At 39.6% G+C, this 25578-nt stretch overlaps 2 protein-coding genes across 4 annotated transcripts in view; one reads left to right on the top strand and one right to left on the bottom strand.

The window, feature by feature from the left end:
- The first annotated feature begins 3336 nt into the window (after positions 1-3336).
- Positions 3337-8384, top strand: si:ch73-70k4.1 (Fanconi anemia core complex-associated protein 20). The gene is made up of 4 exons (XM_028453948.1): positions 3337-3509; positions 4679-4829; positions 5298-5749; positions 8060-8384. Exons 1-4 carry the CDS (start codon positions 3373-3375, stop codon positions 8130-8132), a joined length of 813 nt encoding a protein of 270 aa, XP_028309749.1. The 5' UTR covers positions 3337-3372; the 3' UTR covers positions 8133-8384.
- A 2085-nt stretch (positions 8385-10469) lies between these two features.
- The window catches only part of prkcz (protein kinase C, zeta), an 88491-nt gene continuing 73382 nt past the window's right edge, over positions 10470-25578 (bottom strand). For all 3 annotated transcript variants that reach the window (XM_028453042.1, XM_028453044.1, XM_028453045.1), the window contains 2 exons: positions 20641-20756; positions 10470-12982 (listed from right to left, as the gene is read on the bottom strand). In XM_028453042.1, the coding sequence (XP_028308843.1) occupies positions 12895-12982; positions 20641-20756 (204 nt within the window). In that variant the 3' untranslated portion in view covers positions 10470-12894. The remainder of the gene's footprint in view (positions 12983-20640; positions 20757-25578) is intronic.

Here is a 25578-nt window from a genome sequence, read left to right as displayed (position 1 = left end):
ATTCAGCCAGTCCAAACTCGTAAAAAAAAACCTTTATTAGATGTAACACATTAGTAAAACTGATTCTTGAATGAAGGTCATGATAACATGTGACTAAACATGTTGAGAGGCTTTCATTGCTCAACATAACAATTCTCAGCTTCACTTCTATTTTGTTTTTCTTAATGATGAAGTGGTAAAGCTCTTGTGATTGTATTGATGCTGTTGCCATAGCAGCAGCAGCAAAGCAGAGCACAGCATCACATGGATGACATGCTTCTTTCCAGGCATCGTGAACCACACTTCTGGCTCACGTCTCTGCTTTTGTCTTTAATGGTGAAAGGAAACCTGTCCGTCTGTAGTCTATAGCAGTCCAGCTTCAAGACCACCATACTCATGCTATGGGCAACATTTTAGTTCACTATTGACAAACTACATACAAAACGCATGTTCTCTATGTCAGAGTGTTTGTCTTTTTTGGATTAAGGTTTTTGTTTTTCCTTCCCTTCCCTTCCCTCATGCTCTTGTTCTTTTCCATTGCATAATTACAGCCACTCTCCGTTGGTCCTTCTCTTCAGGCCACAAGCTTAAATGTCTCTGCACAATGACTTCAGCTTTCTTTCCACTTTATGTGTTTTCAAGCAAAAAGGGAGGAAAGTATTATTGTTAAAGCTCTCATATGACGTAAAGATTTAAATATGCACCAAGTGGAAATCCTGGTGAGAGAGTGTGATCCCATGGATGTACTGTTGAATAAAAGAACAACCTCAGACCTTTAACAGTGAACTTAAAAATTGGTTTCTTCCGTCAAACGTTTAAAAGTAAAAACAAGTGTAGAAGCTAATATCCACATATTGCTAATATAGCATTTCTCTCATGTTGCTTTTTATTTACTCATGACATTAGTTCAATGGTAAAAATGTATACTATATGTATATCAACATAATATCTATGATCTAAGAAATAGTGTTGTACTCTAGACTAGTGGTTCTTAACCTTTTCAGCCCACGACCCCCAAAATAAAGGTGCCAGAGAGCGGGGACCCCCACTGTACCTGAAGGTGGTTGAACACAGACATGAACATTGAAGAACAGTCATGAGGAGACAGGGCCATCTATAAGGGGGAATAAAGGGGAGAGCTTTTTGGGGCCCATCCATGAAGTCCGCAAACAGATGGTCTATTGTTATACAAATCTGTGATAACCGACATTTATGTATTTATTTAAATAATATCCACTGTTATCCCGGATGTTTGTAATTATTTGCTGCATAGTATGTAGTCATCTTAAAGATGTAAATCCTTGTTTTAATCAGAAATAAAATGGGTTAAAAGTGACCAAAACTGGTGGAAAAGGTGGTGAAACAGGATTTTAAAAACCACAGAAATGTGTTAAAGGTTGCAAATTAGAGTAATGAGATATGGTGAAAAGAGGTTAAAAGTGACAATAATGGGTCAACATATGCAACATTAGGTGGGAAAAGTGGTAGAAAGGGTTTATAAGTGCCAAAAATGTGTTGAAAGTATAAAAAAAATTACAGAAAAGGCATTGAAATATGGTTGAAAGGTGGCAGAAATGGGAGCAATGGACCAAAAATGCATCAAAAGGAGCAAAAACATGGTAAAAAAAAAAAGTGATGAAAATAGGCTTCCAGTGTCTCGCGACCCTAAATGGGGTCCTGACCCCAAGAGTGAGAACCCCTGCTCGAGACGACACTATTCGAGATAAAGATTTTTTAAAGACCCACAAAAAAATTCTACTTTAAAAACCATGACAAGGTTGAACGGTTTTTTGGTTTCTTTTAAATACATTTGATGGACAAAAACAACTCTTTCAAAGCACAACAAGCAAAAATCTCAAATCTTGACAAATTTCTTATTTTAAATAGTGAAAATCAGATGTTTATTTTTCAGGGGAATGAAACCCAAAGTAAGTTCAGATGGATTTCTGACCACTTGCTAAGTAAATATGTTTTCATTTGTTTGATCTACTGCCGGTGGTTATTCATATACATGAATATATGTAAGTCCCTCCTTCATCCTATAGAACCCTATACAAATGACTGCACCCAGCCAATAGGCTTCGACTTCCTGTTTTTGAGACTGTCAATCAAAGTGAATGCGGAACTGCGCACGGAAACAAGGCAGCAGGTCACATTCAAACAGGTAAATATGATTGTGTAAAGATTTTCTAAGTAAACTTGTTTATATTTGTTTGAAAGAAAAATATTTTTCAACATTTTAGAAAGTATATCCATGTTTAATTTACTTGTTAATGAGATACTTTGAACTGCCTCAGTGGGCCAGATGTTTGGTCTACTGGTGAAGAGAAATGTCCAACATGTGTGGAATGGTGTGTTCCCACCATATATTCATTCCATAGAGAATCTGTGGAGAAATATCATTTCAATCAGACGTTTTAGAGCAAAGTTTGGTGTCATCAGTTCCTTGGATGAAGTTATTCCTAAGCAACGTTTCTGTGGACGGACTCTGATGAACTCAAGAGATGAACAATAATCAAATACCAAATACATTTGTTTTCAGCAGAAAAAGGTGGTTTGTGGGTTTAGTTACACTTTAGTGCTTTTATTGCACATGCGGCTTCAAAATTGCTTCCCATTCCTACCAGTAAAGGTTACATAGAATAGTCTTTCAGCTGAGCTGTTTTTGCTATTTGGCTTGAGAATCCTTCAAGGCATATGTGTCAATCTCAAGGCCCGGGGGCCCTTAGAGCATCTAATTTGGTCCACAGGATAAAGTATATCTATAAAAAAGACAGAGAAAATGTGAATCATTGTGTAAAATACCAACTCATTCAGTTGTAGATATCTCATCCCCTTCAAATACACACATTTAATGAGACTCCACAATATTTGCTTGAGCTCCAGATGTTCCCGTGGGTATATTACAAAGAACCCTCAAATATTTCTAGGATCCTGAAATTTTACACAAACAATTCTATGTAATTCTCATTAATTGTCATTGCTTCGGTATTGTAGATGCCTTACATATCAAATTAGGGCACAATAATGTCAAATTTAGATTTTTTCTATTTATATTAGATCTTTACTTGTTCAAAAATAAATAAATAAATTATACAAAATAAAATAAAAAAAAACTGCTCCGTATTTGGCCCCTGTACTAAAATGAGATTGACAGTCCTGCTTTACAGACTGATGGAGAGGATTTAAAGGCTGTTTAAAGGATGAAGAAGTAGAAATATTAGACAACAGGTGGCGGTAATGCAACGACTCAGATGCGAAGCGCTGTAAAACAACAAAGAAGAAGAAGCTCTTTCCTGATTGGCTAGATTCAATGATGCGTCATGTGTAACAAGGAAGTCCCAGTCCCTCCTTCAGGAGGCGCGGAATTCGTGCCCAGTTTGAGAAACCGGCATGGCGGACGTTTCTTCTAAGTCCAGACTGAAACGAAAGAAGTCTTCTGTGGTAGAGCTACAGTCTGATCAGTTAAATCCGAAAGATGAGAAAGCAACATTAGCGCTGACAGTGAACTGTGCAGCCATTACTGAAGGGTAAGCGTCCTGTTGCTGTGGAAACCAAACCTGCAGTCAGTCTGCGTCGGTAGTCCATGAGTGGAAAACGTTCTCTTAGTTTGACATTAGACGAGTTGTTAAAACCAGAGCCATATAAAGAGAGATTGCGACAACGGAAGTCCAAAATCCTTCACCGTCACGTGATTCATGTAAGACTGAATTTGTTCCCGGAAGTTAGTGGCGGGCCATTCGAATCTATTGATTCCTAGTGACATAACTGGGATTTTAGGTAATTTGTCATCAATAACTGCATTCATTGACAATATTTATACAGTACACTGCCAAATGTATGTGTATATACTATAGATGTTTATGTAGTTCCATAAATATTTTTTTTCCCTTACGTAAATTCATATTAATAATTAGTGTAAGCAGCTACTATTGCTTTTTTTTTTTTTTTTGACATAGTCAAGGTCAACATTAATTTGGTTAAAAAAATGAAAATACAAATTTAGCACGGGATAATCCACTAACATGCCTTAATGCACACGTTAATGGGTTTAGATACGCTGATAATAATAATAATAATAATAATAATAATGTCTTACAGTTCAAAAGTGCATCACAAACCGTCTAATCCGCTCTCGCTTCATTGGCTACAATAGTAAAGTGATCATTTCCGGGAACAAATGTGAGGCTCCATGAGCCGCCATTGCTGTAAAAAAACGAACCATTGGAGTGAACGGAGTTGACGCAACTCTCTCTTTTTATACGGCTCTGGTTAAAACCAAACGACAGCACAGATATTACATACATGTATGTAAATATAAACTATAGTTTATTGTGGAGTCTCCTGAATGTCAGATCAGCTGCTTTGTTTATCTTTCATTTCTCTTCAGAGCTCAGTGTCCACTCATTTGAGAATGCATTAATACAAAATGCAAGATATTTCATTTTTGAAATAGACAGATAAAATAAGTTAGTAACTTTTCATTTTTGTTGTACGAAATATGGCAATACAATTAGTATAAAATAATATTTTTAAAATATTGTTAGAAGACGTGCCAGATTTTTCATATAAAAACTACCATTTTTGTATAATTTAGGCTGATAAATGGAGCGAACCAGAGGCATCTTATAGTTCTGCTGCTGTCATGCATAGATATATTTAATATAGAGATGGGTGTTTGTCTGATGTGCTTGTACAGGCCAGTGGGCGGAGCCTCAGTGTGGTGGAACAGAGCACAGCCGCCTGCTGTGGAGAGCCTGTGGGCGTTTGCACTGAAGTCTGTCTTTCTTCCATCCTCTACAAGCAAGCGCTTTGATTGGCTGACGGATCTCCCACTGCCATCTGCAGTGGTTGGTACAGCTTTGACATGATAACACTAGGGCTGGGCATTATGGACTAAAATTAATATCTATATTTTTTCTAAAATGGCCATACACAATATAAATCTCAATATTTTGAACTCAATAAAATCTTACCAGAAATACAATTCTGGGTTAAATGTGCTGATGCAAAATGCCACACAGGCATATTTATTATGTGAGCTTTTTCTTCTGTAAGGGACAGCACGTGTGAGTTAGTTCTGTAGTGTGGCTTGTTTAGGGAAAGGTCTGGGTTAGGACGCACTCAGAAATCCATCTCACTGAGCTTTTCATGTTGTTCTGAGAAGTAGTGAAAGCAGCGACTACTAAAATGAGTATTGTAATAAAAATGAAGCTACTGTATAAAATAAAAAATATATCGATACAGGCGATATTGTAATTTTCTATATCACCAAAATACAAATCTTCTTTCTGAGCTCTGACTCTGTCCACGTTCAGGCGCCTGTAGCACAGTCATCAGAGGATGGGTGGAGCTATGACCTCAGCGCTGCAGTAGCTCCTCTGCCTGAGCCGCCTGCCCTGCCTGTGGCTCCACCCACACTGGACTCCTCCCCTCAGGACTGCACACCTGTGTCGGGCCTACCTGAGAGAACAACGTCTGGAAGGATTTCTAATCATGCAGTTGTTTGTCAGCCGCCTCCATCATCAGAAACCAGTCGTGTTGATGGAGGCAACGCCGTCTCATGTTGCTCGTTTAATGTTCCTCTCTCACCGCCGCCCGACCGTCAACAAACGCCTGTGGGAGTGGCAGACAAGGAGGAGGAGTTGGCGATGGGGCAAGAGAAGAAAAATGTCTCAGAGCATGGAGGGAATCCAGCAGCAGCAGCAGCAGGAGGAGGAGGGGAAGGGCTGCACAGCTGTCCCATGTGTCTGCAGGTGTTTCCTGACGGGTAAGAACCTGGCCACGCCCCCCTCATCTCATGTATGGGTTTGTTTGTTTATGTCTGTCAGTTCCAACTGCAACAGCATCGTTAAACATACATCTGTCACAATATTCACGCACTAACCCGACGTAGCAATCCTTAGTGTCCTTTAGCGTAGCTTCCCTTAGCATAGCGTTGCCTCCCTTAGCGTTGTGTTCTTTAGCGTAGCCTCCCTTAGCATAGCGTAGCATCCTTTAGTGTATCGTCCTTTAGCGTAGCGTCCCTTAGCGTAGCTCCCAAGTTACGACTGTCATTTGTGGCCGATAATAACGACGGTATCGCACAAAATAACCCAAACCCCAAAAAGAGGTAACTGGTTAGTTTAGGAGTTTTTAAAAATTGGATTGGGGGTAGGACTGGGCAATATATCGAGTTTTCTATTTTGGCAATATAGAAAATTACAATATTGCCTGTATCTATATATTTATAGCTTATTTTGTTTTAAAATACTTGTTTTGGGAGTCGCTACTTTCACTACTTCTCAGAAGAGCATGAAAAGCTCAGTATGATGGATCGCTGAGTGCGTCCTAACCCAGAACTCCCCCTAAACAAGACACACTACAGAAAAAGTGAAAAGTGTCACATATTGTGCAGCAGTTTAATAATAAATGTGCTTGTGTGGCATTTTGCATCTGAAAATTTAACCCAGAATGGTGTTTCTGGTCAGACTTAATTTGATTTAGAATTATCGAGATTTATATTGTATATTGCAATTTTGAGAAAAAATATCGAGATTTGGTCCATATCGCCCAGCCCTAATTGGTCGAAGTGGATGACTTGCCAGTTTGTAAAACATGCTAAGCTAAGTAAATTACCATGTAGCAGTTCACCTGCACCTTCACCTACATTAGCCTCAGCATAGAGTGAGAGTTGATGCTACAATGCTAACATTTGATAATTTCTCTCCTCTTTGTTTTTTATTCGTCTCAGTTTAGCTCACACTGTTTTAATCAGTAAAGATGTGACTAAAACATATTTGTTTTTTGTTGATATCTGGATTAGGGCGGCAGCTATTGATTAGTAATTAATTGAACAATTGGAGAAAATGTACTTTTGCTTAAAGCTTAAATCTAAATATACAACAGAAAGTAAGACAGATCTCTTACTAATACCAACATGTTTGTTTAATCTTTAAGAAAATTTCTATTTAATCATTATCACACAAAATAGAAAAAGAAAGAAAACAGATTTTTGTCGCAGAAAAATTCCATGAGGTGAAGAGTGAACAAATGTTGGCAATATTATAATCAGGTCTGCTAGTAGTAGGGCTGCTCGATTATAGAAGAAATGATAATCATGATTATTTTTAGTCATATGTGAAATCACAATTATTCAAACGATTATTTGTCAACCAAAAAGTTATTTATTTTTTATACAAAAAAAAGTAAAATATATTCTTTAAACATAAATCAAATCCTTCAAACACTAAAATCAAGCAAAAACAAAACACTGTTGATGTTTTTGCTCGAGGTGTTCATCATCAAACCCAGTGTTCCCATATCAGAGAATTTGACTTTCCACTTGTTTACCAAGTGTTTTTGCTGCATTTCTCCTGCCATGTTTAAAGACCACTAGCAACAACTTTCCTCATGTTAGCCTGCAGGCTAGCTTTAGCCTTGAGAGGGGCGGGGCGGAGGGGAGGAGCTTGCATGTGTGTGGATTAAAGAACTCTAAGTTAGTATTAATGTGTGTGCCAAGCTTTATTATTTGCAGATGTCTGAAATAGTGGGTTTGTTTTATTTAGCGAAGAAAACATATGTAAAATATATATATATATATATATATATATATATATTTTATAATCATTTTTCTCAATTGTTATTTTTGTAATCATTGGGTGTAAAAATCAAAATCATAATTGATTTTTGATTAATTGAGCAGCCCTAGCTAGTAGTACTAGTTACAATGTTTGCTTCAGCAGTACTACTAACAGTGTTGCCACAGTTACCTTGGAAAAAGTAATCTGATTACTCCTTTTAAGAGTAACTAAGTTAGATTAGAAGTTACTGAAATAGTTCCATTTAGCAGCTGCTGACGATACCCTCCACCTCCTCAACATGAAAATAACACAAACTCTTCATTTTAAACAGGAACGTCAACAAAGTTTCACCTGACAAATTATGACCTGAAAACAAGACAAGTTTTTATAAAAAATAACATTTAACATTAATACTTTATTTAAAAAAATTGGACTTGTAACGTGTGTGCATGTGTGTGCGTGTGCGTGTGTGTGTGTTCTGACAGCCTCAGCAGTGAATCCCGTCCTTCTCTCCTCAGGTGTTCACAGATGGAGCGTGACGGCCACCTGGCTCAGTGTCTGTCAGACATGAATGTGGATGTGACCTGGTGAGCCAACAGGAAGCTGTTTGCTGGACACACACACACACACACACACACACACACACCAGAATGAGATCAGATGAAGGACACGGAGCTCTCTGATTTATTTTGAAGTTTCTGAGACTTCATGTTGGTGCTCCGACATCACTGTGAGAACATTCTGTAGATTTCAGTGACACACAGCGTTATCAGGTAATCTATTTTTAAATGGTTGTAAATATGTGTTCATTTAGAACTAGTGGCATCACTGCTGATGATTTCTCACTCGTGTATCTATTGGTCTGTGCACACTTTAAATAACGTCAGATGTGGATCCTCCTCCTCTGTTGATGGAGATCACATCTTCAGACCTTGAACCTGACTGAGTCGCTCACTCCGAGCTGCTTCCATGCAAAATCATCAATTTCTCCAATACTTATGTATAAAAAAAATGCAATAAAGGTTTTTGGCAGTTTACGGCAATTATTTTAATTGCTGAAAAAACAAATAATGTTGGTTATGAATGATCTCACTTCATTTTTTACATGAACTTAAGGAATTATTTCAGAGGTTTTTTCCATTGACTCAAAGCTTGTCAAAGGAATTTTGTGCCAACATTTTATAAATTATATTTTCTGTTCAAGCGAAGTGGTCCCAAGATTCTTTGGTGGGCCGGATTGGGCTCGCACGCCATGGCTTTGACACCCAAATCCCTCTAATGTGAGTGAGTTGAGTTAAGATTCCTAAATGTTCCGAGTTGCCAAAAAAAAATTAAAAATCCTATTTTTACAAAACCAAAGTGTAAATAATTTATTAAAGAACATTCCAAATAAAAACAAGTTATTACTGCATTTTCAGTGTTCCTTTTCATTTTTAATGACGTAAGTCTGCAGAAATAATTCCTAGGACTGGGTTGAAACCTCTAATTTAGCCTCTGGACCTTTAGTTTGACACGTTTCCATCAGCGCTCATTCAGTGTGATAACGATACTATAGATGATCCATCAGAGGTCCACCAATGAGAAGACCGTGACTAACTGAACAGCATTAACAAGGATTTCTGGTTGGAAAATGAATGAAGGCCACAGTTCACAGAAAAGCATTTTTCATTTTTATTAATTACACAAATTTACAAAGATTCAAACAAAAATTGGCTTCATGTCAAAAAGAAGGAATGATCTCATTTCATTCAAGTTCAAATAATGTTCCCAAAGAAAACCAGTAAAAAAAAAAGTGTCACTGATGTTGTAGTGTGTGTGTGTGTGTGTTCCCTGACTCTGAAGCTGCGTTCTTATCTCTCCCTTCCTTTATCTGCCCCCGCCTGCTGAAGGCCCTGCAGCTAATTGAGACCCTTTGACTTGGGAGCAGCTAATTAATCCTGTTATAAGATTATCAAATTACCACGGGTCAAATTTCATCAAATCATTGGGAAACAGAGGAGCTCATCTTTTCTTGGGAGCAGACTTAATCAGTTTGTGTTCTGCTCAGATGTTAGCTTAGCACCTTCTGTCTGTTCACAGCTTTTTCAGTGACTTTAACCGTTCCATCCACAAACAGACTGTGTCTGATCTCAAGCTGCTAACCAAACTAAAAGCTACTGGTTACTCTTGTTCCTAAACCGTCACTGAGAGTTCACCTGTAAATACTGTAAATACAAACAGCAGAGGCGGGCAACTTTTGTCACAATGTGGCCACAAAAATGTCACATGATCAAAATGTATGTCAGCATTAGAATAATGACCAATCTGAGCATTAACACAGGAAACAACAAAGGCTTTGTGTGATTTTGGAATATTTTTGTATATCTTTAATGTCTTATTTGTGTTATTCTGTCATTTTTGGTCATTTGTTGTTTTTTGCTATTTTTTGTGTGATTGATGATTGAAGGAGCATAGGACAGGATTTGTGGAAAAAAAAAATAAGAAACTTTCATTTGAAGTCTTTTAATGCTGATGGGTGATGAAACGTTCAAAACCAAAGAGAAGGAGTCCACACACACATCTCCCTATTGCCTTGAACAGACTGTGGGATGCATTTTATTCTGCAATTCTGGGCCCGACCACCAGTTCTAAATATCTGTCCAAACCCGACTTGACGGAGGTCAGGTACTATAATGCTGAGGCATGCGCAGAGGTCTTGCAGAAAACTGTCACATGAATGGCGAGTAAATAAATAACCGTGTCACAACATTAGCTGTTATAAAGAGTTCATGTGCACTCCCACGCCTGCTTTGCTGAAAGCTGCAGTTACACTAATGGCTGTCGTGACATTATGGAATCTTATTTCTTGATCCTGCCCTATGCTCCTTTAATATGTGCGATGATTGTTTACTCAAAATAGACTCTGCATAATCACAACAACATTCAAACTTTCTTTTAACTGAGTTTTTATTCATGTTTGAACAGAATGGCCTTTCAGCCAGTGTGACATTAATAAACCCAAATCCTGGTTCAGTAACCCTGAGACTTTTTCTGGTTCTCCTTGTTGAGGTTTAGTTGCTGGGGAAGCTTTGAAAGTGAAGGTTCCTGATCCGTGGTTTAGTCCAACGAGTTCATGAGACGCTGGTATTCTCTCTGACTTTAACCGACGGAGGCAAAATTATACCTCTCCATCTACGATTGGTTTTGTGGAGGATTTTTTTAAGTTGTTTCTTTCAAATCCCATGTGCATTTCACTTCAAAATGTTTTACTCCCCCCCCCCCCCAATACACAAAACCTATTCATAATCCACCAATAAAGTGACTGATGTTTGAGTCCCAGAGTGTCCGAGGAGCTCCGCACCCAGTCAAAGCACATAATCAGAAAACAGCAGCTACAATCCAGGCACGTAGCTAAACTTTGTGAATATTAGAAGAGAAACTAATTTAACTTCCAAGCTGCAGTCTGTTTATAAGTCAGGGAAGAATGGAGCTAGAGATTGACACGTGGATTGGTGTGGACTCTGCATCACTGCAGATGCAGAGGGAGCTGAGCCGAAAGACAAAGCTCCTAATTTACCGGTCGATCTTTGTTCCTACCCTCACTGATGGTCATGAATTTTGGGTCCTGACCAAAAGAACACGATCGCAGGTAAATAAGTTTCCTCCGTAGGGTGGCTGGGCTCTCCGTTAAAGAGGGTGAAAAGCTCAGTCATCTGGGAAGTGCTCGAAGTGGAGCTGCTGCTCCTCCTGCATTAAGAAGAGCAAGATGAAGTGGCTCGGGCACCTGATTATAATGGCCCCTGGACGCCTCCCTGGTGAGGTGTCCAGGGCAGGTCCCTCCAGAAGGAGACCCCGATAAAGACAGAGGACATGCTGGAGAGACTATGTCTCTCAGCCGACCTGGGAACGCCTTGGGATCCCCTGGGAAGAGCTGGAAGAAGTGGTCGCAGAGAGGGAAGCCTGGTGCTTCCCTGCTAAAGATGCTGCCCCCCACGACTCTACTATAGATAAGGAGGAGAAGATGGATAAATGGATGGCTGCTGTCTGATACTCAGTGCTGTGTGCACAGCAGTAGAGCGAATGAAAGCTCAGGAAATGAGACATTTTTCAGACATTAAATCTCATTTCTATTTATTCTTCAACCCTACTGGTTACGTCTGACTCAGCAGTAACACATCGAACCTCCTCCTGGTCTTTGTGGTGTGTGTGTTGATGGTCACCCAGAGATAGTCAGTAAAGGAGGAACCCAAACATGTCTGTTCACTCTGTGGACGCTGCAGCACGTAATCCAAGAACAATCCAAGCCTTGTTCTCTCTCTGAGCAACATCTGTTGCGGCGTCTAAGCGTCGTTGGACCTGACGATGTCTAGCAATGATCAGATCAACACAACCCATCAGTTCAAAGGTGGATACTTCGCTGAATCCCTGGAGGAAAATGTAATCCTGTCTGTGGTTACATCATCTAAAGTTTGTGCTGGATTAGGCAATGTGTGCATTATTGCGATTCTTTTTTTTAATTAAGAGACTAAATTAAAGTGTGGGATCACATTAATCAACCATTAAACAGAGTTTTAATACAAACCTGAAGGATTTCAAACAGGTTTGTAAATCAATTTAATCATGATGCCAAAAGTCAGCAGTGAGTGTCTGAAGAGAAACATAAAGCATTCAGTCCAGTCAGGAATGTGGGGGCGGGGTCGCTACAGATCGACGCTCCCCAATTTAAAAATCTATCCAGAAAACGGCGGTTCAACCACATTAGTGAGGAAACGCCCAAACGAGATGAATTATGCAATCAAAGATGGCTGAGGGGAATCTTTGAGGCACTTCTTTAAAAGCCGTCTGTGAGCCTCGGTGTCCCAAAGAAAGCTGCGTCGATCAAAGGCAACATCAACGTGGATGTTACGACTACAATAAATACACAAATAGAAGTCGACGCTTTTCTTTGACGTTATACATTCTTGCTTTGAGTGAGGTGTGTCTCCTCTGTCGGATAGAAAAACAATAAGATTTTAAATAAGAAAGTGCTCACAGAACAGATTCAAGTTCTTCATTCAGAGACGTGAGACAGGTTGAAGGTGGAGAGCAGGCACAGAATGAAAACATCTGGCTGTGAGGACAAACACTGTGCGGGAAAACGAGGAGGAGGAACTGCTGAAAGGAAGGTGATGACGGGAACCACCTTTCTTTTGTTCTAGTGAAGCAGAAAACGAGTCCGAACGCTCAGCAAACATTCAGCACTGTCTGTTGAGGACAGCTCCCTTTCTCTGTCCTGCCTGTTGTCCTTCAGTCCTCCTCCTCAGAGTTGGCTGGTGGCTGAGACAGCAGCTTGGACAGGCAGTGGGTGGGCGAGAGCGAGATGCTGCTCGAGCTTTCATACCGTCTCTTCTGTGGAGAGCAGGAGGGGGTTGATGTATTCAAATCCTTCAAACTCAGACTGGTCGATTCTCTTGATGATGTCGCTGAGAGTGAGAAGAAGGAGAGAAGAATTAGAAGTGAAGCCAATCACAGCTAAAGCTTCATTCAAGCCTGGAATTAATTCTAATATTGTGAACAGCAGATCCTAGACAACGCCCCCAATTGTTACACTTCCCCAAAAACTAAACTGTAAGACACAAACTAACAAAACCCAAAACTGTGCAAAGGGAACAACTTAAAACTTATTCTTATTTCCTAAAAGAAGACAGATTAATATTATCCTAAATGTCACCAACTAATTCTATCAAAGACAGACAAACTCAAATGACCCAACATAGAAAGTTGGAGAAAATAAGATTTTTCGGAGAATAAATTCCTTTTCACTCACAACCAAAAATAATTCACAGAAAACCAAATGTTAGACTCCACACGTGAAGATAAAAATCAGTTTTGATCACAGTGTGTGTTAGTTCCGATAATCTCAACACGCACACAGACATAGAGAGAAACATTCTGTACCACCAGTCAATCATCCTCCAAGACAGAAATCTCACAATATCAATCAAGATCTAAGATCAATATCTAATTCTGTGGTTTAAGCAACTCAAAACTGACCAACTTTAAAAAGTGAATTTGAACACCACCTGAAGTCAGAGGTACTCGTTAAAAGAAATCTAATATTCTAGCGAACAACCAATGTGGGAAATGTCGAGTTGCAAGTTGCCTTTAACACAGCATAACGTGTTCCTCAGTCAGCTGCTTCTTGATTGGCTACATTCCAATTCCACATCACAAATCATTGGGTCAGGAGTCATCGGCATTCATCAAACACACACACGCACACACGAGGAGCTCTTTCAGAGCAGATTATCAGGAGAAATTCACTCTAAACAGTCCTCAGACCACAGGATAATCTGACGTAACATTTGATAATCTCGAGTTTCCTGTCCTTGGTCGGGAAGGAGGAGAATCAGGACAGAAATGGCAGAACATTTATTTGAGGAATACACGTATGCAAGTGTGTACAAAAGTGTGTGCTGAATTAGCGTTGTTAGCACAGACATGATAACTCTGTCAGTCGTGCTCAGATGAGCATTTAGTCCCTTAGCAACACTGCTGCCTTCTCCTGCAGCTCTAAGCTGTGTGTGTGTGTGTGTGTGTGTGTGTGTGTGTGTGTGTGTGTGTGTGTGTGTGTGTGTGTGTGTGTGTGTGTGTGTGTGTGTGTGTGTGTGTGTGTGTGTGTGTGTGTGTGTGTGTGTGTGTGTGTGTGTGTTGACTGGTGGAGGGGCGTGGCTCTCACTTTAAAGTCCATATGTCACCATTTTTCATGTTGATGCTAAATGCTAAAACACAACCTTAAATAGTGCATCCACAAGATATTTTTACATCATTATGTCTGTTTTAATGTTAAATTGTGCATTTTAAAGTTGCTTTTCACGCTCTATTTTTATTCTAGAAAATGACCAAATGTGGGTTGCTGTGACTCATCTGAATCTGCAGCCCACATGAGATCTAACCAGTCCGTATTTGTCCGCGGAACTAAAATGAGTTTGACAGCCCTGCTTTAAAACTGAGTTCTTGTGTTGGCCTAAAAAAACTCTGCCAACGTGACTTACCAACTCATCTCTAGTGTTTTTACAGACTGAAAGTTGTGGCAAAACAATAGCAGATGCTTATTTTGAGGAATGCAGGTTATGTTCTCCAGTGGGAGTCTGATGAGTGTGTGGTCACTGTGGAACTTAGGAACATTGTTCTGTGAATTATTTGTAGGACAAGAGTGGGAGAAGATTTAAGAATAGGACTAAAATGTGACGAGAACGACTGAAGCATAGCGGATGTTCAGGAGCTGCCATCTTCTAAGATAGTGAGCTGGCGTACACAACCTAAAGCCTTTTCATGGTGCTGGCAACCACCGCACTAATCTCTGTTTTAATGGCACAATGTAAATCTGTAACATGGAGGGTTTACCCTTTTCTCTCCCTGCACAGCGCTCACATCTTTCTTCTTGTGCCAAGCTCCTCATGTGTGGGAGAGAGGGAGACTGGGAAGCTTTTTGCATCACCCCCTCCTAGCAGGAGTGGGCGACGTCGACCCCTCTCCTTGGTAACAGAGGGAAGAGAAAGGAACGGGAAGATAAAGTGTGAGACGCAGGGTGGAGGCGTGCTTCTCCTTTTGATGTGCCACGGTGTTTGATGCCAAGTTGATATCTCCACAACTGAACTGCCAGTCTTCTCTCCACGCCATTCTCCCACTCATCTCCCGTCATAGCGCCGCACAGCACCGAGCCCGTCTTCTGTCAGGGACGCCTGCCATCAAATGCGTGCCAGAACGAGCCGAGGCAACACTGAGAGGTGGCTCACTGATGCCCCTTAATGAGTTGCCAGGCTCGCCCACTGTTGGCTGAAGCCTGAATATCAAAGCGTGTTGAGCCGAGGCACCTTCACACTGACTGACGACGGGTCATGGAAGCTGCTCTGAGACATCTGTCATTGGAGCACAACATGATGAGCATTAATAAGGCAGCAGAGTCCAGCGATGTGAGTGGTTACTGACAGCAATGCTGACGCTGCTCCGCTCCCACAGACGCAGGAATTATCAATGGAAGACATGGACGACGCCCATAAAAAACTGCACTGAGCTAACATAAGTGATATTACCCAGAGGAAAAGCTCTATTAGTGCTCAAATGAGGAGTACAAAGGTTCACTAGTGCACGAGTACACTTAACCAGTGAAGCAAAGTGTGTCACTAGTACTACTAGCAGTACTAGTAAAGCTTTGATTTTTCTTACTAGTAACATATTTTAAGTTTACTAGTACAACTAGTAACTAACACTGTACTAGTAATAGTACTAATACACTCAAAATATCAATTGTAATACAGGTAGAATATTTTTAGTCTACTAGTAGTACTAGTAAAGTCAAAAGATTTACTAGTAGTACTAGTAGACCTAATGCAAACGAAGTAGGAGGGATTCTAACCAAATCCAGGGCCCTTATTGGTTCGATTGCTTTCAAAAGCCAATGGCAAAGCTGAATTTGTTTTCCCCGCCCCCTTAATAGCATATAACACTTAATAGTGACATCTTTTGCTTCACTAGTAGCACTGGTGACACATTTTGCTTCACAAGTGTACTTGTGTATTTGTGCACTCGTAAACCTAAATTGAGTACATATACTCCAAAATTGAGCACTAATAAAGCTTAACTAAGGTTGATGTCACTGATCTCTTTCTTCTGATGGAGAGGTTGTGGGTTTTATTTTAAGGCTACACCTGTGTGCTGACGTGTACCATACTTTTTCTGATCTTTGTAAACATAATTTTTAGTGATCATCCACTTCTTTTGAGATGTCAAATAGTACTAGATCATCAACTGTGAACATGGCATAAACATTAGCCCAATCTATACCAACCTATTTGTTCAGGGTGTATCACGTGTGCCCTGCACTCTGTAACTTGGTGAAAATTGTTTCCAAACTTTTGCAATACGATTAAGGTAGAATGGATTTAAAGAAGTGTATTGTCATGAAAAGAGTCCTCCAAACTCTGTCAAAGTGACTTCCTTACACATTTCTGGTGTTTTCACTGGCAAAATGGAAGATGTTTATTTTGAGATTTACACGGAAAGATCCAAATCCGGCCAAAATTCAATGTCTCGTGAAGTGTAACATGGTGAATACTGGGAACAAACTAAGGACAAACACACAAAGATCACAAGAGATCTAAATTTGTTTCTGAGTAAATGATCTTTGATTTATTGATCAATGTGGCCTACACTTTGTCTTTATCTGATAAAAAATGATAATCTCCCCTGGCTTTAAGGCCCATGTGAGAAACGACTGTTGGTAGGAGAAAAAGTGTTTATATTCCACAATTGATCCAAACAATGACTTGAAATGAGAATGTGGTTAAATATAAAGCTGGCAACATTTAACAACGTACGGGATGGAGATCTGTTGTGTGATGTCAGAGGACATGTGGCTTCTGTCAGCAAAGCCTATTCCATGTCTTTTGTTCTGCCAGATTTTCTCAGGCTTTCCTCTTAGAGTAAGTCCTAAACAAGTCACACCCTAAAGGCTGCACCAGTGTATTAATCAAAACAATGTCCCTGATGGATGAACACGTCAATGGAGAGAACTCAGAGCCATGGGGGGTGTCTCTACATTGGATGCAGAAATCTTCTGGGAACAAACGACAGCACCTAGGGCTTCAGTGAAAATACATTTATTAACTCCATGAGAAAAAGATTTGCTTACAGCAATGATCAATTCCTGCCGTCTGCAACGTGAATGCAGAAGATTTCACTTTGTTTCACGAGATAGGAAAATATGTCAGAAGCCATGGTCACCTCGCAGACAAAATGTCCAGGTTCAAATAGGGTCCATCACATGCAGGGCCTCCAATTGATTGTGATCGCGGAAAAAGAACGGAAAAAATGAATTCTGTTCTGAACGTGAAAAATCAATCCAACCTGTTTTTTTCTCCCTCTCCTTTTGTTTAAAATCGAGCCCCAACATGACATGTAAACGTGTCACACATTTACACAATATTATCGCTCGATAAATGAGGGATTAAATGTCTAGAAAGTTTGACAAACAAACAAATTTGTCCAATTCCGCCCATAATCACATTCAAAATCTTGCACTGTTATGGTTTAACTAATGATTATGTTATCCTGTTACTGAAAATGAATGCAGAGCTTTATGTGAAGTATGTTTTTAATGTGTTGGTTCAGATTGTTATGAATGCATTAAAAACATGAAAAAGCTCTGGTACAAAGACAGGTTTAGCTGGTGATCAGTTTACCTGTTGACACATCACAACAGAAACACCTCCAACAACACAACTGTGTGGGGATTCGTGAGGTTTATTCTTTGGTTAGTGGTATAATTAAAGGTTTCACAAATAATGTTTTGGGACTATATCACTAATTTCCATGGGATTTTTTCCTGTTAAACGGAGGGTTAGCAGTGAGGCTAACGTCGCAAATAAAACTAATTTCACTCAATGCAGGTGGTGTTATTAATTGTTGAGGTGGCCACACGCAGGAGAGCGTAATTTGGTGACAGTGCTCATTACGAATGACAGAAAGGCAGATCGTGTTGCGTTGCCTCAGTGTCGGAATGTGACTGAGGTGAAAAAGAAATGGTCAGACATAGAAGCGGAGGAGAAAATGTGATTCACTCACCATAGGATGAACGTTTGTTCAACAGGGCGCACCGTAGCTCAGCCTCACAGACAAAAAGCTGGAGGATCATTGGGGAACCCCTCTGTGTTATAACGGAGGTTGAAGGGACCTGTTCATTTCTATTATTTCAAACAAGGAAATACAGTTAATTTAATACAGGAAAAACAGTATTTCCTTCTTTGAAATAATAAAAATGAACAGGTAGTAAAACACCTTTGGAACTATACGTAATTCACAATATTTAATTTCAAGTAAAACCATATTTTTCATCAGTCCCAGAGTGTTTACTGGTCGGTGGTGCTGGGGTGAGTGAGGCTGGGGTCACCGCGTCCGCCCTCCAACCGCAGCACCTCATCCTTATGGGGGGGTGTCCTGCCTATAGGTCTCACTGGTCTCTGAAGATCCTCTCCCTCTGGAGTCTCCCGTGCACCACGTCCTCCAGCACTGCCAGATAAGCCACTGTGCATCTTTACGCATTGTGAGTACGTTCCTTTTTATAACAGCTACAGGTGTTTCAGCCAAATGATCAGCAGTTTTGTGCAATGATCATGTGATTTACTTACAATTATTATTAGCATTATTATTATTAATATAAAACTATTTTTAGGCATGCACGTCACTTACTGCCTAGGGCGTCAGTATTATTTTTTCCTCCTTTGTTTTGCAAATACATTCTTCATATATGACATATATTGAGAAATGTGCAATGTTTGATTATAAATATATCAATTTCACAGAGCTGTCTTTAATGTCATCCATCTCCTGTTGCGGTTGGAGTTTCCTGTTCTCATGATTTTGTGCGTACAGCAGAGTCAGAGCTGCTGTGGAGGTGCGCACATTATCTTGCCGAGTTTGTTTTTTTATAAGTCCCAAATGTTGCTTACGCTTTCTTTTGTACGTCCGCAGCGTTTATAAATGAGGCCCCTGAACAGTGGCTGCTGCCGTGAGCTCCTCCCCCACCACAAGCTCACATAGGCGGCTGCAGTGATCCCAGCTACTGCTTAGAGCAGAGTGACAACCATCACTCTGCATCCAGACTGCAAAATGAATTGCGTCTCTTCTCTCCACCTTGGATATGCTTCTCTTAGGTTTACATGTGATGTATCCCATCTGTTATCACTCTCCCTCTGAAACCAGTACATCGAGCAGACCCTGCGCAGTCACACGGATCCGCGAGAACTCAAAGCGGAACTCCGAATAGTCTATTCCAACAGAGTATGTTTGTGCCTTTAGACTGTTGCTTCTCTACGTCGGTCTACCTTTTTCCACTTGCTTTGCCATATAACCGCTGTGCCTAACACCGCGATAGAGACTTCTGCTGGAATGTCTGCCGTTGCACTTTTACTACAGAGGATGTGAACGATAGCCAATAGTAACACCCCAAAACAGCTCATTGAGCACTGTTTGTAAAAAGATCTCTGATTGGCTGAAAAGTCGCGTCACGTTCCTGGATATCTGAACTTCATATACAGAGCCAAGAGAAGCTGTAAAATTACACTTTGAATTACAATATGCACAAAGGTGATTATGGATTTTTGACCAAATGAAGCCAAAAAAAAAAAAATACTACAGCTTTAAAGCCAGTATGTTTAGGAAATGTAATAAAATTGTGACTATCATGAAAGGTTAAAAAAACATTTATTTTTTAATAATAATAATAATGCATCAGTTTTATATAGCGCTTTATCATAGACACTCAAAGTCGCTTTACAGAATTAAGGCATTATTCTTTCACTCCACACTAAGTGGTGGTAAACTACTATTGTAGCCACAGCTGCCCTGGGGCAGACTGACGGAAGCGAGGCTGCCATAGTGCGCCATCGGCCCCTCCGACCACCACCAACACTCACTCACACACTACATTCATACTAGGCAATGTAGGTGAAGTGCCTTGCCCAAGGGCACAATGACAGATACCACTGCGTGACTGCCACCCAGGGTATTAACTGAATTGTACCTCGGAATGTGGCTGTCAGCGTTCATTATTATTGTTTATTGTATTGTTGTTGTTTTCTATGTTGTCTTCTTTGCAAATGACTTTATGGTTTAAAGGGGTTCATTCAATATTTGCACATTGTGTCTGTATTAAATTGTTTTGTTTCTAATCAATAAATGAAACAAAAATTAAAAATAAAATACAATAAAAATAGTCTTGGAAACAAAGTGGTAAAGTGTAATGTGATGTGGAAATAAATAACCGCTGAGATGGAATTTGGGGAATTTTGAGAGGCCCTACACATCTGTGTGCACTTGAAATATTCAACATCATTCCTGGTAAACTCAGAGTTTGGTGTGAACACAATTCGGTGTTTGCACATATTAATCTGCTTTAGTTGTAACATTTACATCAGTAGCGAGAGTTCAACAATATCAGCCCATAAAGATATCAGTGCATAAAGACTTCAAAAGCACACCTTCTCACAGACGTGTGAATAGAATGCACATCAAACTCTAAATTATTCAGAGAAGATTGAATTTAATGATGGCAGTGAAGCGAGCAAAGAGCAGTACTTACTCATCATCTGGTGTTAGCTGCACTGGTTCATTAGTAAACTGTGTGTCGAAGTTTTCCAGCCCGTACTCATCAGAAATCTGAGGTTTGAAGGGCGGCGTCATCTCTTTCTTTTCAAGCTGTGGAGAGAAAACAAGGAGCATCAAAATGCAGCTCAAAGTTTGCTCTCAAGGAGAGATTAAAAATCCAATCCATGCATCCACCTTTACCAACCTCTACCAGCCTACATACCAACCAACATGATGAAGGAAAGGCTAAAGCTCTAAATAAAAGTATAAACTTTAGTTATCGGTATTTGTCAACAAGCACAGAAGCTTCTTATAGTTCAGCACTGATGGACGGATATGTTTGAGTCATAGTGAGAGCCGGAGTGGGAACGAGGAAGGACAACAGGAGAGGAAAGGTTGACAAAGGACAATGAGTGTAAGTGTGTGATTCAGCCAGGAGAACTTCAGTCTGCTCTGTTTCCATGGTTTCACATCGGCCCGTTTTCCATTAAAACCACTATCATGGACGCACTACACTACATGTGCACCAATCTGCTTTTTTGGGCTCTTTCTGATCAATTTTACTAATTTCTCAACAAAAGTGGATTAAACAAGAGGATTTTTAGAAAAGAACATCTGTTAAAACATGACTTCTTTGTTTTGACCTAATAAATGTTAAAATTAAATGACTAAAAAAAGTGGTGTCTCTCAGTGGCGTAAATGAATTACTCTCTTTCTGGCTCTTGAAAAGATGAGCTATTTCTCAAAAAATAAACTTGACACATTCAACAGGATCTGGACAATTTTCGACAACTTCCTGGAGAGTAATGATGTACAAAATGAGGTTTGGACTGATGAACAGATTTGATTGCTAGCAGGGCTGCTGCTGTTACTGTTATTTATGTATATATATATATATATATATATATATATATATATAAAAAAAAAAAAATTCTGTTTGTGTGTATTGTACTGTTGTGCATGGTCTTTTGCTTTCCTATAAAAGATAATAAACAGATGTTTAAAAAAAAAAAAAAAAAAAAAAGACTAATTGCCTTTCACTAATTAATGAAGCCAGTCACCTGTGTGCAAGACAGCAGCTATTAGCATTCAAAGGCAGACTTTAAACGGCTGTCAAATATTTAGTGAAGACAAAATACACATACAGTGGGTAGGGAAAGTATTCAGACCCCTTTAAATGTTTCACTCTGTTTCATTGCAGCCATTTGCTAAAATCAAAAAAGTTAATTTTATTTCTCATTAATGTACACTCAGCACCCCATCTCGACAGAAAAAAACAGAAATGTAGAAATTTTTGCAAATTTATTAAAAAAGAAAAACTGAAATAGAACATGGTCATAAGTATTCAGACCCTTTGTTGTGACACTCATATTTAACTCACATGCTGTCCATTTCTTCTGATCCTCCTTGAGATGGTTCTGCTCCTTCATTGGTGTCCAGCTGTATTTATTTAAGCTGATTAAACTTGATTAGGAAAGGCACACACCTGTCTATATGAGACCTTACAGCTCACAATGCATGTCAGAGCAAATGAGAATCATGAGGTTGAAGGAACTGCCCAAGGAGCTCAGAGACAGAATTGTGGTAAGGCACAGATCTGGCCAAGGTTACGAAAGAATTTCTGCAGCACTCAAGGTTCCTAAGAGCACAGTGGCCTCCATAATCCTTAAATGGAAGAAGTTTGTGATGACTGGAACTCTTCCTAGACCTGGCCGTCCAGCCAAACTGAGCAATCGTGGGATAAGAGCCTTGGTGACAGTAGTAAAGAAGAACCCAAAGATCACTGTGGCTGAGCTCCAGAGATGCAGTAGGGAGATGGGAGAAAGTTCCACAAAGTCAACTATCACCGCAGCCCTCCACCAGTAGGGGCTTTATGGCAGAGTGGCCCAACGGAAGCCTCTCCTCAGTGCAAGACATATGAAAGCCTGCATAGAGTTTGCCAAAAAACACATGAAGGACTCCCAGACTATGAGAAATAAGATTCTCTGGTCTGATGAGACCAAGATTGAACTTTTTGGCGTCAATTCTAAGTGGTATGTGTGCCCAATACAATGGTGGTGGCAGCATCATGCTATGGGGTGTTTTTCAGCTGCAGGGACATGACTGGTTGCAATTGAAGTAAAGATGAATGCAGCCAAGTACAGAGATATCCTGGAAGAAAACGTCTTCCAGAGTGCTCAGGACCTCAGACTGGGCCGAAGATTCACCTTCCAACAAGACAATGACCCTAAACACACAGCTAAAATAACAAAGGAGCAACTCTGTGACCATTCTTGACTGGCCCAGCCAGAGCCCTGACCTAAACCCAATTGAGCATCTCTGGAGAAACTTGAAAATGGCTGTCCACCAACGTTCATCATCCAACCAACTGGACAGAACTGGAGAAGATCTGCAAGGAAGAATGGCAGAGGGTCCCCAAATCCAAGTGTGAAAAAGTTGTTGCATCATTCCCAAGAAGACTCACGGCTGTACTAGCTCAAAAGGGTGTTTCTACTCAATACTGCGCAAAGGGTCTGAATATTTATGACCATGTGATATTTCAGTTTTTCTTTTTTAATAAATTTGCAAACATTTCTACATTTCTGTTTTTTTCTGTCAAGATGGGGTGCTGAGTGTACATTAATGAGAAATGAAATGAACTTTTTGATTTTAGCAAATGGCTGCAATGAAACAAATAGTGAAAAATATAAAGGGGTCTGAATACTTTCCGTACCCACTGTACAGTGGGGAAAAATAAGTATTTGATACACTGCCGATTTTGCAAGTTTTCCCACTTCCAAAGACTAGAGAGGTCTGTATTTTTTTTTTATCATAGGTACACTTCAACTGTGAGAGACAGAATATGAAAAAAAAACACAAAAACACATTGAGTTATTTTCAAATAATTCATTTTCATTTTATTGCGCACACTCCAGCAGGGATTTTGGCTCACTACTTCAGACCAATCTGGACAACATGGAGTTTCAGTTCCCTCCAAAGATTTTCAATTGGGAGACTGGCTAGACCACTCCAGGACCTTGAAATGCTTTTTGGGTCATTGTCATGCTGGAAGATCCAGCCACGTTTCATCTTCAATGCTCGTACTGTGGGAAGGAGGTTGTTGACCAAAATCTCATGATATATGGCCCCATCCATCCTCCCCTCAATACGTTGCAGTCGTCCTGTCCCCTTTGCAGAAAAGCACTCCTAAAGTATGATGTTTTCCACCGCTATGTTTCATGGTTGGGATGGTTTTCTTGGGGTTGTACTCATTGTTCTTCTTCCTCCAAACACGGCGAGTGGAGTTTAAACCAAAATGCTCTATTTTGGTCTCATATGACTCCATGACTTTCTCCTATGTCTCCTCTGGATCATCCAGATGTTCACTGGCAAACTTTAGATGGTCCTGGACATGTGCTTTGTGCGTGTGCTGCAGGATTTGAATCCATGACAAAGTAGGGTGTTACTAATAGTAACCTTTGTTACTGTAGTCCCAGCTTGCTTCATATCATTGATCAGTTTGCCCCATGTAGTTCTGGCCTGATCCCTCACTTATACATGCAATAAAATGCAAATTAATTTAAAAATCATACAATGTGTTTTTGTGATTTTTTTTTTTAGATTCTATGTCTCACATTTGAAATGTACCTACGTTGAAAATTACAAACCTCTCCAGTCTTTGGAAGTAGGAAAACTTGCAAAATTGGCAATGTAACAAATACTTATTTTCCCCACTGTATTGCATCTAAACAGAATGGAGATGTTGGCAGTGGAAAAGTGAGGCCTGTTTTGCATTGACTAATTGTTAGTATAAAAGCAAAATTCAAAATTCTGTAAATAAATAAATCAGTTTTTGAGATAAAATTCTGATATTTTATAATATCTACGATGACTCCAAAATGTGGTCATTTTTTAAATTAACATTGAAAAGTGTATTTAGCAAGAATTTGCTAGTATTACATTACAGTTTACAGTCAAACATTTTAATGCACTGGAGGCTCAATGTTTGATAACCCATAAATCTATGTGGATGGTTTGTGTAGGACAGTCTGAAAACAACAAGTTTGGGGTAAATTTGGCAAAAATTGTGTGAAAAGATAGGTTTAATACATTTTACAGTTTTTGATAAAAAAACAGTATCAAATTAAAATTTGCAATAGGTTTAAATGTACAAAAGTTTCTCCAGTGTTGGGGCTACATTTTAAAAGTTGCAAATCTGTAGCATATATGGTTGATTTGTTGTGAATTTAAAAAAAATTTAAATTCAGAGGCTTGCCTTTAGGATGATTGGCCTGTTTTAGCAGCTGAGACGATCTGGGATGAGACTGGACCTTTGTGCAAAATTTAGTGATTGTTTGCACATGGGAAATAGGAGTTCCACAGAAGAAGAAAAACATGCAGGTTAACAATTCTTTTAAAAAAGCTCCTCCCACTTATTTCTCCTGGTTTTACATCTTCCTCCTGTTCTTGTTTTCAGTGCATACAATCCTTATTCATTTGGTCACTGTTACACATCCCTCCTCTCTCTCCTCTTGCTTTCCTGAGTCTCTCTGATGTATCACTGACCTGACACAAGGTCTGTGTGGTGGTAATGAAGTGAAACCCTGAAACAAGTGAAGAGCAGGAACACACAAAGAAACACTGAGCATGTCCCCGAAGGCCAGAGAGACGCATGAAAAGAGTGTGTGTGTCTGTGATCTATGCCACCTGATAATGTGAGTCAAAACTTCTATCACCTAATGGTACACTGCCTGTATCTCTCCCATTTTCCACACACAGACACAAGCACAGGAACAACCAGATTAACATCTCAAAGGCCAAATATTTTTACATGCACCGCTCAAGATCTTTCAAAGTAAACTGCAGCTTTCCTACACTAAATAATGAGAAAAAAAAAAAAAAAAAAAAATATATATATATATATATATATATATATAAAAATTTTTTTTTTTTG

This window comes from Gouania willdenowi, chromosome 7 (genome assembly GCF_900634775.1).
Source record: "Gouania willdenowi chromosome 7, fGouWil2.1, whole genome shotgun sequence".
Classification (NCBI taxonomy): Eukaryota; Metazoa; Chordata; class Actinopteri; order Blenniiformes; family Gobiesocidae; genus Gouania; species Gouania willdenowi.
This window is presented reverse-complemented; position numbering and strand designations above follow the sequence as displayed.